The sequence below is a fragment of the Ursus americanus genome, chromosome 2 (genome assembly GCF_024610735.1).
Source record: "Ursus americanus isolate L20-20 chromosome 2, mUrsAme1.1.p, whole genome shotgun sequence".
NCBI classification, from domain to species: domain Eukaryota; kingdom Metazoa; phylum Chordata; class Mammalia; order Carnivora; family Ursidae; genus Ursus; species Ursus americanus.
Window position 1 is genome coordinate 99,700,039 of NC_142128.1, and position 19,156 is coordinate 99,719,194.

Consider the following 19,156-nt stretch of genomic DNA (forward strand, 5'->3'; position numbering starts at 1 on the left):
ATATATTTAATTTTTCATTTTTTTATTATCAGTCTCCACATTTAGCACACAAGCTCTGTAAGATCTATGGTTTTGTCTATTTCAGTTAATAACAGGTTATTTTTTAACTCCCAAATGGTACATACTCTGTTCGGTTTTTTTACCACTGAGTGACATTATTTTCTAATAACTGAGTTTACAGAGAGTTCTCAATTCTAAAATCCTGAGAATGCATTCAGAGCAATTTTTAAAAACCTAACACTCAACTGGAAACTTGCCTCTTTAACAATGCTTTCTCATGACCCTATCGTCCTATCAGAGCCCCTGTTAAAAATACAATTTAAAGTATGTTAAGTCCCTGTTTCCTCTCTGCTCCTGTGACTGCTTTGCCCAATTAAACATCATCGATAGATCTTTGCTCTGGATTCACTTGTGTAAAATGGTAAAATAACCGGAAGCTGACCTCGCCTGCAAGGCTTCAGCAGGGACTAGTAGCTGGAGGGAGCATAATGACCTGGTGAAGAACCTTTAAAACAGATTTTAAAAAATAATCATGATCTAGATTGGTCAATTCAAATGAGATTAGTTGAATAGGTAAAGAAGTAAAAAGCAAATCATACATGACTTGTTAAAAAGTAAACATTACTTATAGTTCAGCTGGATTGTGTTATTGAACTATCCAGAGCAAGAAAACAAGCTTCTAGAAGCTGCCCTCCTCCCTTGGCTCATGACCCGCCTTCTCCATCTCCAAAGCCAGCAACATGCCGTCTTTCTAAGCCTTCATCAGCTGTCACATGTCTTCCTTTGTCTCTCTATCTGACCACAGCCAAGAAAGATTCCCTGTTCTTAAGGACTCATGTGTTTAGACTGGGCTCAACCAGATTATCCAAAATCCCCATTTTAAGGTCCTTAATTTTAATCACATTGGCAAAGTCTCTTTTGCCATATAAGGTAATATATTCACAGGCTGTAGGGATCATAACATGATACATTTCGGGGTGAGGGTGAGGATAGCAAAGATATTATTCTACCTACCACAGATAGTATATTTTTCGTTTAACTGCTTTCAAAGATAGGTGCATAAAACAGTAATTACAAAACTATTATTAGGCTTATAATATAAAGATTTAGTTAATATAATAATAGCACACAAGAGGAAGGAGCAAATGGAGCTATATTGAGCAAACTTTCTATATTTTACTGGAATTAAGTTAATATTAATCTGGAATAGATCGATAAAATATCCAGTGTAATTCCTAGAGAAACCATCAAAAAAAAAAAAAAACCTCAAAAAATACATAATGTAAAACAACAAAAGAATTAGAATAGAACTCTAGAAAATATTAACACCATAAGAAGGTAGTAAAGGAGAAACAAAGGGGGAAAAAGACATGAGACACTAAAAAACAGCAATATGGTAGATGTAAATCAAATCATATCAATCATAACATTAAATATAAATGTACTAAATGTTCCAATAAAAAGGCAGAGATTGGAGGACAGGATTTTTTTTTTTAAATCCAATCATGTGTTGTCAACAGGAGTTGCATTTTAGACTCACGCAGAAGTGACTGAAAATGAAAAGATGGAGAAAGATAATTCATGTCAATAATTCCCATAAAAGGGTTGGAATAGGTTTTACTAATATCAGACAAAATATACCTTCAGGGGAAAAAAATAAGTGTTCTGAGAGAAAAGAAAGATGTTATAATGATAAAACCATTAATCATCAGAAAGATATGACAGTTATAAACACACACACCTACAGCTAAGCCCCAAAATATGTGAAGCCAAACAGATAGAATTGAAGAGAGAGAAATAAGCAGTTCAACAGCAGTGATTGGAGTCTTCAATATCCCCTCTCTCATTGTTGGAGCAACTAGATATAAAATCAACAAGGATATAAATGTCAACAATCCTGTAAAACAATTTGACCTAATTGATATAGATAGCAGAGTCCTTCCAACAACAGCAAAATACACATTCTTCTGAAGCACACATGGAACGTTCTCCAACATAGTCCATGTGCCAGACTATAGAACAAGCCTCAATACATTTAAAAGGATTGAAGTCATTCATAGTATGTCCTCAGCCCACAATAGATAGAATTAAAGTAGAAATCAATAACAGAAAGAGATTTGAAATATTCACAAATATTGGAAAAATGGAATTTTTACAACATACTCCTAAATAACCAATGAGTGAAAGAAGAAATCACAAGAGATATTGTAAAATATTCTGAGATACATGAAAACATGGCATACCCAAAGCAGTGCTTAGAGGGAAATGTATATAAGCTATAAATGCCGGGGCACCTGGGTGGCTCAGTCATTAAGCATCTGCCTCTGGCTCAGCGCATGATCCCGGCATTCTGGGATCGAGCCCCACATCAGGCTCCTCTGGTGGGAGCCTGCATCTTCCTCTCCCATTCCCCTTGCTTGTGTTCCCTCTCTCACTGGCTGTCTCTCTCTCCATCAAATAAATAAAATCTTAAAAAAAAAAAAAAAAGCTATAAATGCCTATATTTTTAAAAAGAAGAAAAACCTCGAATGACCTAACCTCCCACATTAGCAAACTACAGAAGGAAAGAAGACTAAACCCCAAGCAAGCAAAAAGAAGGAATTAATAAAGATGAGAGAAGTAGAGAACAGAAAACAAAGAGAGAATATCAACAAAACCAAAGGTTTGTTCTCTGAAAAGATGAACAAAATCGACAAACCAAGAAAGCAAAAGAGAAAGAAGAGTCCATCATTAAAAATTATTGAAACCAGGAATTAAAGAGAGGACATAACTGCCAACGTTACAGAAATAAAGGATTATAAGAGAACAGTATGAGCAACTGTGTGCTGGCACACTGGATAGCCTAGATGAAAAGGACACTTGCTGGGAAGACACAAATGACTGAGCTAAAGAGATAGGAAATCTGAAAAGACCTAAACAAAGAGATTGAATTGGGAGTTTGAAAACTTCCCGTGAAGAAAAGTCCAGGGTCAAACGGATTCACTGGAGAATTCTACCAAACATTTAAGGAAGAATGAAATCCATCCTTCACAAACTGTTCCTGAAAATAGAGGGGGGAACAGCTCCCAACTCACCCACGAGGCCAGTTATCACCTGATACCAAAACCAGACAAGACACATCACAGCAAGAGAAAACTACAGACCAATATCCCTTATGAATATAGTTGTAAAATTCCTGCACAAAATATTAGCAAACCAAATGCAACAACACGTAAGTATCATAGGCCATGACCAAGTGAGATTTATCCTGGGAATGTATGTTTGGCTTAACATCCAAAATACAGTAATGCAATGCACCATATTAATAGAATACAAGGCAAAAACCACATGATCATTTGTGCAGAAAATGTGTTTGATAAAATCCAGTACCATTAATGATTTTTTTAAACTCTCAGCAAAAAGGAATAGAAGGGAACTTCACCAACCTAATAAAAGGCATCTATGGAAAACTTATATGCTTAATGATGAAAGGCTAAATGTTTTCCCCCTAACACTGGGAACAAAACAAAGATGTTGTCTCTCACAATTTCTATTCAACCCTACACTGGAGTTTGTATCCAGTGCAATTAGATAAGAAAAAGAAAAGGAAAAATAAAAGGCATTCAGATACTCACTTTACAAGAAGTAAAACTCTTCATTCACATTCCACGTGATCCTGTTTATAGAAAATCCTACGGACAAACTACCCAATTAAAAATAAACAGACACCTCACAAAAGCATATAAAAAGGTTCTCAATTTCATTTGTTGTTAGGGAAAACAATGTGATACCACTACATGCCTATTGAAGTGACCAAAAATTTAAAAAAAATGAATAGTGGGAATTGCTAGCAAGGATACAAAGCAACAGGAGCTCTCATTTATTGCTGATGGGAATGCAAAATGGCACAGTCACTTGGAAGGATAGCTTGGTGGCTTTTTACAAAGCTAAAGATAGCCTTACCATATAGTCTAGCAGTATGCTCCCATGTATTTACCTAACATATTTGAAAACTTACTTCCTCACAGAAACCTTCCCATGTGTAATTGTAGTGACTTTATTAAAAAACTAGACACAACCAAAATGTCCTTTGGTAAGTGATAAACTGGGGTACAATGAAATATTATTCAAAGATAAAAAGAAATGAGATATCAAGCCACAAAAAAGACGTGGACAAATCTTAAAGGCATATTGCTAAGTGAAAGAAGTCAGTCTGGAAATATTACACACTGTATGATTCCAATTATATGACATTCTGGAAAAGGCAAAACTATGGTGATGGTAAAAAGATTGGTGGTTGCCAAGAGTTTGGAGAAAGGAAGAAAGGTTAAACACAAGATATTCGAATGGTGACACTATTCTGTGCAATGCTGTCATGATGAATACATGACACCAGACATTTGTCAAAGCCCATAGAACTTCACAGCACAAAGAGTGAACCTTAGTGTATGGAAGTTTCAAAAAATCATTTAGGAGGTCTGGGGAATCCCTGGATGGAATGCAGAATGTGAGGAAACAACCAAACTGTGTTACCGTGTGTGCAACAATCTCCCTGAGGAGGGTGGGAAGGAAAGGAACTAACCTAAGGAAATTTGGAAATGAGTGGAGTCTGTTAGACTCAAGGCAAAAGAAACTTACGTAAGCACTATACTGTAGCTGATAAAGTAGTTTCCTGTGGGAGTGCGGTCACCATTCTGGTACTGCTGTGCGTATGTATCACAACTAAGGAACTAAGTAAAGGATGGCAGGTGGTGGGAGCCACTTTTCTCACTGTTGGAGTGGGAGCTTACAGATGAGCAAGGGGAAGAGGCTAGAATTATCCATATGCTGATGGATGAGAGTTGAAGACAGCAGTTGAACTCGTGTTTGGCTTCGTGTATATGGTTCTATACAGACATATTTATAGGAATGTGTGTATGCAAAGGTCAGCATACAAACATGTTTCCTTGCTGTGTCAGCCAAGAGAACCTGGCAAAATGCCCAGTTGTAACAAGCACACCCAGCACCCAGGTCTTGGTTTCTTTTCTTTTCTTTGTTTATTTTAATTCAATTAGCCAACATACAGTACATCATTAGTTTCAGATGTAGTGTTCAGTAATTGATCAGTTGTGTATAACACCCAGGGCTCATCACATCATGTGCCCTCCTTAATGCCCATCACCGAATTACTCCATCCCCCTACCCCCTCCCCTCTAACAACCCTCAGTTTGTTTCCTATAGTTAAGAGTCTCTCATGGTTTGTCTCCCTTTCTAGTGACTTCCCATTCAGTTTTCCCTCCGTTCCCCTATGACCCTCCGCACTGTTTCTTAAATTCCACATATGAATGAAATCATATGATAATTGTCTTTTTCTGACTGACTGATTTCACTTAGCATGATACCCTCTAGTTCCATCCATGTCATTGCAAATGGTGAGATTTCATTCTTTTTGATGGCTGAGTAATATTCCATTGTGTGTGTGTGTGTGTGTGTGTGTGTGTGTGTGTGTGTGTGTGTGTGTGTATACACACCACATCTTCTTTATCCGTTCTTCTGTTGATAGACATCTGGGCTCTTTCCATGGTTTGGCTATTGTGGGCATTGCTGCTATGAACATTGGGGTACAGGTGCCCCTTTGGATCACATTTGTATCTTTCAGGTGAATACCCAGTAGTGCAATTGCTGGGTCATAGGGTAGCTCTATTTTTAACTTCTTGAGGAACCTCCATACCATCTTCCAGAGTGGCTACACCAGTTTGCGTTCCCAGGTCTTGGTTTCTAATACCATTCTTCAACAAAAGGGCCAGGGCTCCTGGGAAAAATGGCTTACCGTAGGGCTGGCACAAGAAATATACTGTGTTGAGCATGGAGTATCTTCTTGTGCAGAAAGGAAGTGTTTTTAAAAATCACAATGACAAGAGAGAGAGAAGAGCCAACTAAAAGAGTTCCCGATGGCCATACCCCAAAACAACAACATAAATAGGGTAGTACTGGATTATAACTCAAATATAAGTATCCAAGAGTCGGTACATATAAACACATGATTAAATAAATAAACAAATAGGGGGAAATAGACAAATCTCCCGTACAGAAAAATTCTAAATAATGTGTGTAGATACTCTGCCCTCAAGGAATTGGAGCATAACTCCGCACTCCTTAACTGTGAGCTATGAGTGATTTCCTCTCAAAGGATGCAGTAGGAAAAGGAGAAAAACACGAACTTCACAGTGGAGAAGCCTGACATACAGCACTTTATCTAGGTGACCAAGGTCAGCGTTAACAGTGCTAAATCAGGTTGATAAATGGCTCTTTATCCCCGCGGTCTTCCCTCCCAGAAACACATAACCCCAATCTAGTTAAAAGGAAAACATCAAGAAAATCCCAACCGAGAGACGTTCTGCAAAATGCCTGACCGGCTCACTTCAACCCCGTCAGTGTCATCAAAACAAAACAAAAAAGGAAAGTCTGAAACTGTCACAGTCAAGAGGAACCTCAGGGCATATAACTAGCAAATGTAATGTGTCCTTGATGGGATCCGGGGACAGAAAAAGATGTTAGGTAAAAACTAAGTATGGATTGTAGTTAATAATAATGTATCGATACTGTCTCATTAGTGGTAACAAATATACTAGCTAGATGTTGGCAGGGGAAACTGGATGTGGGGCATATGAAAATTCTCTTTTCTGTCTTGGCAATTTTACTGTAAATCAAAACCTCTCCTAAAATCAAAAAGTTTATTATTTTAAGTGGACAAAAGATTTAACTAGATACTTCACCAAAGAGACATGAATGCGCATAAGCGGGTGAGAAAACTACTCGCCGTCATTAACCGTTTGGGGAGGGCGGTCTGGAAGCAAGTGGAGACACGGGCACGCACGTGCTGGCACTGTGCCACGGCAAGTGTAGGCAAGGCTGTCATTGAGCCGGAACTCGCACACAGGGCCGGTGCCAATGTAAACTAGCACAGCTGCTTTGAAAACCAGTTTGACCATTTCTTACAAAGTTAACTCCCGTGGACCCTCTAACGGAGCAGTTCCATTTCTCTTTATCTACACAAGAGGAAGTAAAACAAACGTTCGCTTGACGACCTGCACGAAAGTGTCCCGAGCACTAGTAGAATAGCCGTGAAGTGGACGTCCTCCCACGTGGCCATCTGCAGTGGGATACTACTCAGCAATAAAAAGGAGCAGACTACTAACAGATGCTACCACGTGAAGGAACCACAACACCGTCATGCTCAGTGCGGACGCAGATGCAGAAGACTTCGTATTTACCCTTCAGTGGCTGGGAAACCTGGAGGGACGGGAAGCCTGCTAATGGTTGCCTGGCACTGGGGTTGGAATGAAGACTCACTACTCACAGGCCTGGGGGATCTTTCTGGGGATAGAACTGTTCTAAGACTGGATTTACCGGTTGCAAACCTGTAAATTTACTAAACATCATTGAATTATACACACAAAAAGAGGTATAGTCTGTACATTATAGCTCAGCAAAGCTGCTAGAACAGGTGATACTTCGTCATTATTACCAAAGAGCACCTAAGTGTTTATTGCTCGGAATATATAGGAAAAGACCTATCTAAATTCTTCTACATGAAAAGTCAAATATTGGCAGTAACATAATGATTTATAAACCTGTCGATGCTATTTTTTCAGATTGTGTTATCGTTCCAGTCAAACTGTCTCATATTATTTCAAGAGACTATACAGAGAAAATGTATATGAAAGCCCTATTGGACTTTGATAAATACTTTCATTATATTTCACGTATTTCCCAAAAAGATTATAAAAGATATTTTGCTGAGAGGAAACTATGCATTTCAAGGTGTCTGGGACGCACATAGGAATCATATGTTGGATTGTTCTTCTTGCCCAGGTAGGAATAGACGGCTGTGGGAAGGAGACCTGTGCCACCCTGGCCTGTTACTTGACAGAATGCAAACTCTACCGGGTGCCCACGTCCTACAACTACCCCTACATCGAATTCAAAGAAGACTTTAAAAGGGGCTTCATTCAAGCAGGATTAGAAGGGAACCCCACTGCTTTGATAGTTGCTAGTTTAAACCCAAAGCAGGTGAGTACTTTTTGTCTTTCGCATTTGCTAGCATTTGCCGTGTAAGTAGTGCCTGCCCCCCATTTCATATTTGAAAAGAAAGTATAGGCCTGCCAGCCTGCCCTGGCTTTTCCACTGTTCTGGCCGTCCCCACTCACAGCCCACAGCGTCTGTGTTTGTCCTCTTGCTGCGGAGAGTTCTGCAAAAGCATTTCTGTCTTTAGAATTTTCATTTTAATTGGCCATGAGAAGTAATTGGCCCATGTAGCTAAACTAGCTTTATGGTCTGCAAGAGGCTCCTGGTCCCCCCCTCTGTCCCCCTGCTCCAGCGGCACTGCCGAATTTAGGACTCTCCTCGCAGGATAGGCCTTGTTTACATACAAGCAAAAAAATGCTAATCACCCAACGCCTGTGTTAACCTGTTATCTGGAGTAAATGATGCCCTTCCACAGCCTAGACGTAATCACGCACGCCGTCTCCCATTCAGTGTACCTTGTGGCAACATTTCACAGCAACAGTTTATTCTGTGCTCCAGACTCATGTAGTTACGAGCAAGCGTTGTTTCAAACTCGCATCTTGTTTCTCTCCTCATACTGGGCCTCTCTCCCTGGGGTCGCGGTTTTCCTGCATATGGAATTTTGAGAGTAAGTCCCAGTGCTGTGTTGTTATCTGCTGTTCTTTGGAGTGTCCAATTTTCCACTTTACTTATATTTAATTATATGTCCTCCCTTTCCCAAAGTTAAGTACTGTTCATCAGCTTGAGGTTTCTGTGAGATACTTTTCTGGATTCGGATGTCGCTTCTCCCATGCCGGAAACCTGCTGTTCTAATTTACGAAGTCATTTTTCAGAAACACACTATCAGTCAGAGCTGGGCTGGACGTGCTCATCTACTCCTGTGTCATTCGGGACTTCAGGGTCACTGGATCTCTTCTCCACACTTTCCAGCTTTTTCCTGACCACAGCATTGCTGCTTTCCATGTGAATCCAAAAAACCGGGTGATGACTGTGTTAACATTTGTTAAGTGGAGCCCAGGGTGCTGATGCACAGTTCAACAGAAGACCACGCAAGAGATTGAAACGGAGAAGTTTCTTACCCGTCCTGGAAGAAGAACACAGCATGCCTCGAGGGGCCACATGGGGAGGTCAGGGCAGGGTCAGGCAGGGAGAGGCGCAATCCAGAGCCCGTGAGTGGTGTGACTTGGGCTCCCAGGCTAGGGCCTGATCGGTCCACTCACACCTAAAGAGTGGGGTTTTGGTTCGCCCCATGGAGGTCTGTCCGAGGGGCACATAAGGCCCATGGGCCCTGGGAGGCGGGGGCGGCTGCTGAGCACAGGCTGTCAGGAAAGTCCTACCAGCAGCCGGCACCTGCTCGCCCGTGCGGGCGGCTTGCACGAGGGACTGGTGTCAGTGAAGGGTCCCTGCAGGCTGCTTGGTGAAACGAAGCCAGTGCCGAGGCAGCAGCACCCCAGGGTAGCTAAGCGGAGCCCCTGACAAGGAGGAAAGGCTCAGTGTGTTCTCCGTCAGTCATGGGTGAGACAGGAGATGAGCCAGCCCCACGTGGCTCTGTTGGCCCGTCCTGGAGGCTGTCCTCCCGCTCGCTTTCCTTCCCCACCTGAAACACTGGGAACTGTGAGGGTCAGAGAAGGAGCCTGAGGAGGGGATGACGCTACACGTGCTGTTTTAGGTAAAGCTTGGATTTACTCTCCGTTTTAACAAAAACTCCTTCACTGCTCTTGGTCCTGGGTCTCAATTTGTTGTGTTCAGAGTGAAAAAGTAAGTACTTTACTCATTCCTGATTTGATATCTGTTTCACCTAAGGAGTTGTTAATGGAAGATTTGAACAGCATTCTCAATTTGAGGAAAATACTGGACCTGTTTGAAAACGAGGAGCTGGACTCCATTGCGCTAAGGATGCGATCTTTTGCTGAACGGTCTGGTCACGTTGATAACAGGCAGTCTCTGCTTGCTTCCTTCCAAAAGGTACTCTTTTGTGGCTTGGCTTTATCAAATTATCATGTTAAATTGAAAGTAGACTTTGTTTATAATTCTGTACCCAATTTTCAAGTTGGGTAATTTTTTTTTTTTTTTAGTTCTTTTAATGAGTTTTTAAAGTTAAAACGAATGACTGGATCCCCGCACACAGACACTCTATACCCTTAGGGAAGTCCAAGGTCAGCCAGGATCTGGGCCTACCTGGCCCTCAGTGGCTGAAGAACATGGTAGCAGTGAGAGGCAATGACAAGAGAAATAAGATGCTGGGTTTATTTCTTACACTGACTTCCCTCCCTGACCACGGTTGGCAACAAGTCTGGAAAAGCAAGAGATAAGAATTCTTGCATCCCTTTGAATAGCCCTGGAATTGGCTGGGGGGTGATGGGCACAGACAGAAATAATCCAGACAGAGCAGGTGATAGAAGAACTCAGCAGTGGGGTCCATCTGGAGAGAGAGTCCAGACCAACGAGGTAAGCTTTCCACGTCTTTAAGGCATGACGACTGGCCAACCGCTCAGCAGTGAGAGAGAGAGAGAGGAGAGAGGATCGCCCCAACCAGACATCCAGATGGGAAGCACCATAGACCAACTTCTTTCTTGGGCCAGTTCCTTTCGACAGTGGGGTCATCTGAGAATTGACCTGGCCCATCTTCCATCCTCAGTGGACACTTAGTGATCCGGCACTACAAGATGTAAAAAAATTCCACAAATACACAATTGAGGGAGAACAACATCATATGATGCTTAGATTAGGTTATATTTTTAAATGCAGTCACCCTGATAACTTGTTGCCCTCTAGTGCCTTGTTACTAAATTGGTTTACATAGATTGTGATTGGCGAGGAAGAGCAAAGAATTTCTCATTGGAGAACAGTGCAGTCCAGAAATAAAAAATAAAGCAAGAATCCCAGTTAGAAATCAGTTTTGATTATTTGTATGTCTGTTTTATACCACACTTCCAAAACTGATTTGAAGTGTCTTACAATAATAATAGCGAAAGCGTACTTGAAACCGCTAACACTGTATGTCTTCAGGGAGGAGTTTGGGGATGGGTAAAGCAAAGAGAGGTAACCTCATTTTTAATTTTAGCATTTCTCGCTTGTACGAATTCTACGTTGAGCAGTTTGATCTGCTTTCATACCTGTTTTAAAGACAAAAAGGAGGAAAAAGAATCTTACACTTTCCTCTTCTTTCAGCTTTACCACACTTCTTTGGCAAAATAGGTTGCTTGATCCTCAAACATCTTATCACTTTGTACAAACTGAGCTGTTTGCGTTGAAAAGAACATTGAGTCCCCGAAGCTGCTGTCGGTGATATGGTTTCACTGAAAGCGACGCAGGACATCGGGAAGGACTGTACGCCCATGCCAGTCCTTCCGAGTGGACAGGAACAGCAGCCACGCAGCTGCGTGGGGGCAAGGATGCGGGAGGATTTCACAGAAACCAGCGCTTTGCCCAAGCCCTGCGAAACTGGAGCGGCTCTAATTCCGCGTGGCGCTAACCCTTCGGGGGCTTGTGACTGCCTCCCTCATGCTCCGCCCATGACGTCGGTGTGTTTCTGTGTCTTCCGGCTTTCATTCCTCTGACCACTTCCCACACTGAGTTTCTGGGCATCTTGGTGGCCCAGCAGCCCAGAGCAGAGTGAAATAGAGCCGCCCCCCACCTGCTGTCAGGTCCCCCACTGAACAAAACTCTAGCACCACACCCGCCCATGTGACCTGGTTCATAGAGGGGATGTTCCAGGTCTTGCAGAGCAGAACCCAGCCACTTTCCTCGCGAGAGCTCCACAGGATTTGCAGTTTCCTTTGGCAGGTGCTCAGGGGATTCCATGTGAACACATTACATCTGTATTAATTTTCAGAGGATCCATAAGAATCTTCATATTTTCATGACCATGAGTCCAGCAGGACCGACCTTCCGCCAGCATTGTAGAGCCTACCCTTCGATGATCGCTGCCTGCACGATCGACTGGTATGAGAAGTGGCCAGAAGCAGCCCTCCTTGTCGTAGCCAATTCCTTCTTAAGAGAAAAGGTGGATTTAAAGAACAGAGAGGTAAATACAACCCTTAAAGAATCGGACCCACGGAAAGATTTCAGATTATTAACAGCACCTGGCAGAACTGTCTCTGAATGGTAGTGAGTCCTAGGTAGCCAAAAACAGGCAGCGCTGGGCAAAACCATGAAATAGGTCAAGGGCTTGCCTTGACTCTTTATCAGTTCCCCGTCTCTTTTGCCCCCTGACCCGTCCTGATTCCTCACTGCCTGGGTCTCTGCACTGTCCTGCCCCATGGTGAGCAGCAGGTTTCCTTGAAGCCAGGTGCCGTGGGAAGGACGCTGCCGCCTCCTGGGTACTCCCTGTTGATGTCTCTGGCTTGGCTACGACAAACCACGTGTGAAATAAGCCCAGAATTCATGAGCCACAGCACGAATCTTTTCTAGCGCGGCCCCACCGAAGACCCGTTGGGTGTTGACAAAGGAAGCTATAAAAGCAGAGCGGCCCAAGACTCAGCGCGGCACCTGGAAAAGGGCTTGCGACCTTACTTGGCAAGCGTCCAAGGAAAGCTAAGGCCAAGGCTAGAGTCAGGGTCGAGTCAGGAAAAAAATGCAGCTGAGTTAGAGGAGACCAGGTTATTGGCCAGCCTTGGTGGCTGCAGGTGGGCACCAGGGCTAGGTCGTGTCTCCGAATTTTCTCTAAAACTAAGCAAGGGGCACTTTCTCCTCTAGTTTGCCCATCCACATATCAGTATATCATTTGAGTATGTAAGGACATTTTTGCAGCTTTATGTCACTCAAGGAAGAGAAGTGGAGTCTCTTGTAATTGATAATCTACTTTAGGAAAGGAAGATAGGAGATTTAAGAGAAAAAAAAAAAGGCACCATGACCCCGGGCCATTGGTGATAGCCCCCTAAGTCCTTGGATGGCTATAGCAGAAGTGAGGGGAAAGCCTAGTAGGTTGTCTGGCATGTCCTAAACCACCAGCCCTGTTGCCTTGTCCACCCGAACACCATCCAAACCACTAAGACGTCTCTATTCTTGGTCCCATTTACCCAGGGCCTTTTTCTATCTTCCCATATCTCAGAATGATAAACTGTTTCAAGTTATTTTCTCTTTCTTTATGTATGTTTATTTTTTTTAAGATTTTATTTATTTATTTGACAGAGAGAGAGGCAGCCAGCAAGAGAAGGAACACAAGCAGGGGGAGTGGGAGAGGAAGAAGCAGGCTCCCAGTGGAGGAGCCGGATGTGGGACTCGATCCCAGGACTCTGGGATCACACCCTGGGCCGAAGGCAGACACTTAACGACTGAGCCACCCAGGCGCCCCTCTTTATGTATGTTTAGATTGCTTTCTCTTGATTCTTAAAAATTATTATCCTGCAGAACTTAAAAGAAAAACTTGCCCCAACGTGTGTCCAAATCCACAGAAGTATAAAAGAGTTGAACACGAAATACTGCCAGGAAACCAGAAGGCATTATTATATCACTCCCAGTAGCTACTTGCGGTTCATGGATACATTTGCTCACATTTTGAGGTCACGAGAGAAGGAAATGCAAACAAAGAGGTAAGACTTTGAGACCAAATCAGAAATACATACATATATATTTTTTTTAGTTGGTGCTTTTATTTGTAAAAAGAGACACAAATACAAAAGAAGGAGCCCGAATCTGTCTTTCTTTTGGGGGGAAAAGGCAACAGCTGCACAAGCCCTTCAAAGAGGTGTAAGGCATTCAAAGGCTGCCCGTCGGTCGAGACAGGGCGGACACGCGCAGCCGGGGAAGAGGTGTTGAGCCGTCGTTAGGTCGCGTCGTGAAAGCAAGAGCAGCCACAGGTGCCACCAGCCATGTCCCTTATCCCAGGGACAACACCAGAGTAACGGAAGCCCAATGTCACAGACAGTGGGATGCCCCGGTGCTGCGGACCCTGTGTCCAGCTGCCCCTGGGAAGATGGGCGAGGAAACACGGCGCAGCGGGTTTCTATCTGATCAGAGCCCCGGCAACACCGAGAAACCGTGTCCTAACAGCTGCCCAGTAAGATGGACACGTGAGCGGAAATGGCCTTGTAGGACCTGCCTACGAGCATCCCACACTCTCTACTCCAGGAGGCCCACACGGTGTCCTGACAAGACCTCGAGCAGTTGCGGTGAGGCCTGCGTGACCTGCGTGGGGGCGTGAAGGCTGCCGGGGCTCCCCCCAGGCGGAGCTGCTGCCCTCCGGCAACATCCTCCAGCCTGGCCTGTGTCCCGCTACAGGAATTGGGGCCACCCGACGAGACACCCTCATTAACAGTACTGATAGGGACTTGATGCAAGTCCGTTCTGTGTCTTCGGTGACACTGGAGGACAGTGCCCATGACTCTGACTCCGCAGCCAGGCTCCCGATCAGGAGCCAAGCCAGTTAGAAATGCCGTCAATCCGGGTGCATCAGCGTTGGCGGTCACACATATGCAGCCTCGCACGTGCTGCGGGAAGCCCAGGACAATGGAAGTTTCTCCTCTCCGCTCGTGCTAGAGCTGTCAGTTTGCGTCTGGCAGAGCAGCGGAGGCCAGAAGCAGTAGCTGCCTCCGCGGCGGCCTGATGCAAATGCAGTGTCCGGGGCTCATTTTTTGACATTTTTGTTAACAAGGCCGGGTGGGCCACGGCAGATTCCACGTCGTTCCATGTAGAGCCGCCGCTGGAGTCCATGAATGCAGTGAAGCTTCAAGGAGTCCTGTTAGGTTAGAAGGTGAATCTTGTCCTATTGTTTGAAGTAAAAACTTGTCAGTCCTGGAGATAGGGGCTCCCGGGTGGTTTCTCCAGGTCCCTACATTGAGCTTTTTGTTGGTCGGTGGTCACACTGAGGGTGATGACAGCAGTCTGTATAAATTGGCCGGATGCCCCACACATAGGAGTCAAGAGATTAGGGGGTCCTCCTTCCACCTTTGACTTCCAAGTTTCCAAGGTGTCCCCTTCCCACCACTGGGGAGGGGGCGGCTGCTGCCTTCCACCCGCAGGCATGTGACGGCAGTCGGTACGACCAGTCCCTGTCACGGCTGCTGCTTCCCTTCCCCGTCTTGCCCGTGCCCCACCCGCACCATCAGCCCAGACTCATCTCTAGGTGGCTTGGTGGTGTCTATTCCTTGTGCTAGCCCAGAACGTCTCCCACCCCCGATGTGTGGGTCAGACCAGGAACACCTTCAAACTTATTCACATGGTCATTATCATCGTGATCCATAACTGGTCACATCTCTCAAGGTGGTAAAAGAAGCACCAGGTTAAAGGTCCCCACTCCCCGGCTCCTCTTTGCTACTTGCAAATTCCAGCAGCTCCGTTTCCCAGGGGTAGACATGGGAGAAAAAAAAAGCAGGGAGGGTTCATTCTGTGGTCTGGGTCCCTTACAGCCAATCCACATCTCTTCCCCACCCAGAACTCATAATGAAACATTCCGTTTACAGGGGAGGGAAGTCCCAACCTGCCTGCCTCACGTGTGTGCTGCCCGGGGAGCTGGGCTTCAGTGTTCCTAAGAGTTCATTTTATTTTTAATAGCACCTGCTTCTTGGGGGTGGGATTACAGATTGACTGCAAGCAGTGGCTGACATATGCAGCTCACAACAATAACAACCCTGAGTGATACGGACGTGTATTTTAGGAAGATCACTCTGGCATTAGAACGGGGGATAAATTGAAGAGAGAGAAAACTTAAAACAAAGATTTGAAAGCTATTGTAGGAATCCAGATGAGACGTTTTGAGGACCTGTCCAAGGCTTAGAGCAAAGAGGGAAATGAGAGCAAATGCCCGACAGCATCCGTGTCACTGACCTTGTACAGGGCATGGCTGACAGCATCCTTTTAGGTTAGGAAAGTCCTGCTAGAGTCAGGACTAAACTTTTGTTGGCTGACGGATTTGGAGTCTGCTGGTTTTACAGTATTTGTGTTTATTTACTTTATTCCTTACAAACTGTATGTTTTCAATTTTTTATCTTAACGAATGGATAAATGGAAAATTTTCAACTTACTGCTGCTTCTTAAAAAAAAAAAAAAAAAAAAAACCCTTTCACTTCGAAATAGATTCACCGGAAGTTGCAAAACAGTACAGAGAGGTCCAACTTACAGTTTACACTCAGTTCCCCCTGTCGTTACATTTTCCGTAACTGTGACATCAAAGCCAGGACGCAGGCATTGGTGCCACCTGTGTGCATAGCCCCGCACCCTTGTGTCCTGCGTGTGGATTTGTGCACAACTGTTCATTGCCATGGCCGCATCCCTTGGGCTGCCCCCGCCACCGACCACTCCCAGCAGCGCCGGCCACGGTCTGGTCTCTGTCTCCCCCTTCCCCTTACACGGGGGAACAAGATGGGCTTCACCCAGCATCACGCCTTGGAGTTCCATCCAGCTGTTGCATGTACCGATAGTTTGTTCTGTCCTGTAAGCACCCCACGGTATGGATGTACCACGGTTCGTGCACCATTCATCCACGGGAGGAACTGGGGCTGTTTTCAGGGGGGAGTGGTTCTGAACGGAGCTGCTGTGAACATGTCTAGGGGAAATGCCAGGAGCGTGATCGTTGAGTCATACAGTGTGTATGCCGGGCTGTAAAGAAAATAACACCAAGTTGTTCTCCACAGTGGCCGCGTGTGAGGAATCCAGCTTCCCCACGTCCTTGCAAACACGTGGCACCGTGCTGTCCGTGTGCACGCCTCTGCACTGGTGCATCCTTTCAGTTTAATGCCTTTTCATAGCATTGGCACATTTTCTAAATGGATTCTTTGATTTTTCTCATTGCTGGGCTTTTTTTTTTTTTTAAGATTTTTATTTATTTGTCAGAGCACGCAAGCAGGGCGGAGCAGCAGAGGGAGAAGCAGGCTCCCCGCTGAGCAGGGAGCCCGATGTAGGACTCGACCCCAGGACCCTGGGATCATGACCTGAGCCAAGGGCAGATGCTTAACTGAGTGAGCCACCCAGGTGCCCTCTCTTTGCTGAGTTCGGAGAGCTGTCTGTGTTCTAAAGAGGAGTCGTCTGTCGCATGTACGGGTTGCAGATACTTATCCCAGCAGTTACTTGTCATCTTCTGGACAGAATGTTTGTTTCAATTTTGATTAAGTCCAGTTTGTCAGATCTGTTTTTCTTTCTCAGATATGCTTCTCTTGTCAAGTCTGTGAACTTGGTCCTGGATCCTGGAGACTTTCTCCTATGCATTCTTCTAAGAGCATCATAGACCCACCTTTTACCCTCCATTCCATGGTCCACTTTGACTTAGTTCTGTATAAGACGTGAGGCTTACGTCCAGGTTCATGCCGTATAACCAGTCGCTCCACACCCTGTGTTGAAAACGTTTCCTTTTTCTCTCACTTCTGCGCCTTTGTGAAGAGCTGGTTGACTGTGCTTGTGTGCGTTTGTTTCCGGCTTCTCTGTCTCGTTCTGTTGATGGACGTGCCTGACCCTCTGCGGGTACCCCAGTCCTGACGACTCTCACTACCCAATCAGTCTCACAATCAGGTAGAGAGGTGCCACCCACCCACTTTATTCTTTTGCAAAATCGTTGTAATCATCCTAGTTCATTTGGCTTTCTATATAAATTTTAGAAGATCCTTGTCTGTATCTACAAAAAAAGAAAAAATCTCACTGCGATTTTGGTAGGCATCACGTTAAGTCTATGTATCAATTTGGGGGAGGATCGACATCTTTACCATGTTGTCTTCCAATACAAGATCGCAATGTATCTTGCTTTGCCGATGTTTCATTACATCTTATGCCTTCTTAATACTTCTCCCCCCCTCAGGAATCATTTTTATATGGGTCTATCCAGGATCCTGGAAGCAACCGTGCTCGTTACAGATATGCAAGAGGAGCTCTTGATTCTTGGCCCACAGATAGAACAAAAAACAAAGGTATAGCTGGTTTGCAATCTCTTTTAAATATTTGATGGTTTAATACAGAGCAGTGTTGGAAAGCAGAGGCTCTGATACTTGGCGAACATGGGTTAGGATTCCAGCTTTGTTAGCAGGCCGCTGGGTAGCTCTGTTGGCCTCAACTTTCTTACCTGTAAAATGAGCAAGACAGTGGCAACGATGACAGCAAAGTAGTAACAGCATTACGTTGTAACCACTGAGTGTGACAGTAGGCCTACAACTAGTTGTAAAAGCTCACCTAGCATAATTCTGTCGTTAGTTAAATCAACCTGAACTATGCCATGGTCGCTTGCAGTCTGCAGCGCGTTCTCAAACACGACGTGTGTCGCGTGAGATGATACTGGCTATGGTTACCCTTTCCAGTTTAGTCTGTCCAAATATATTTCAGGCTGATTTTGGTAAATATTATAATGAAATGAGCTTTATGACTTTTTCTTGAAATGAATTTCTCTTTAAAGAAGAGCTACCATATCTCTTAAAATTCATTCTCAAAAGAACCGTGTGTCTCATTAGGAAAAGGAAGCCCTAATGGAAAAACTGCAGAAAGATTCACAAGTGGTGGAGAAGGTCCAGATGCTTGTTAAACAGGATGAAGAAATTATGGCCGAAGAAGTAAGAATTGTGCAAGAGTACGCCCAGGTAAACGCTAAAATATAATCGGTCACAATTATTTGGATCGTTTGCAAAATGATTCCAGATGACCTCGTGTGAGAATTATTTCCATATCATTTCCTGGGGAATGTTCAGCCTAGCTGATGAAAATGTGGTTTTCGTTTTTGATGGTCAGGTTCAGTTCTTTCAGCTTCATAACTCGTATCACCGATAATGTCATGAATATTTTTAGTGTTGCTATCAATTGGCGTAAACAAAACTGGCATTTCAAGGTTTTTGACTAATTTTAGATGCCATGTGGATTGAGAGCATTCACCAACCAGTTTTCCACCAATGTCTTCCTTAGAGAGTTGTTTTCTGATATTTATATTTTCATTAATGTTAACAGTTCTTGCAAACTCAGCCAGAACCTTTACTTTTTACAGTGTGATTGTATGATGCATTCTTCTTTGTGTATCAGATTGTTAAACAGACAAGAGGCAGATCATTACCTCTATCCTCAATGTACTTTTTCCTCTTAATGAATTATTGCTTTTAGTATAACCTGAACATTTTCATCACATTTTGCTCCTCTAACAAAATCATCTCTATTGATTTTAACACTGTATCACGTTTGTGTTGTAGCTCACAAAGCTTCGTCGTCATTATTTATTTGTAAAGAA

General features: G+C 44.0%; 1 protein-coding gene across 1 annotated transcript in view; it reads left to right on the forward strand.

The window, feature by feature from the left end:
* DNAH14 (dynein axonemal heavy chain 14) overlaps positions 1-19,156 on the forward strand; it is a 300,961-nt gene that overhangs the window by 196,327 nt on the left and 85,478 nt on the right. The window contains exons 54-59 of the mRNA XM_087859257.1: positions 7,834-8,031; positions 9,829-9,990; positions 11,861-12,052; positions 13,378-13,559; positions 17,753-17,861; positions 18,396-18,521. Of these exons, the coding sequence (XP_087715383.1) occupies positions 7,834-8,031; positions 9,829-9,990; positions 11,861-12,052; positions 13,378-13,559; positions 17,753-17,861; positions 18,396-18,521 (969 nt within the window). The remainder of the gene's footprint in view (positions 1-7,833; positions 8,032-9,828; positions 9,991-11,860; positions 12,053-13,377; positions 13,560-17,752; positions 17,862-18,395; positions 18,522-19,156) is intronic.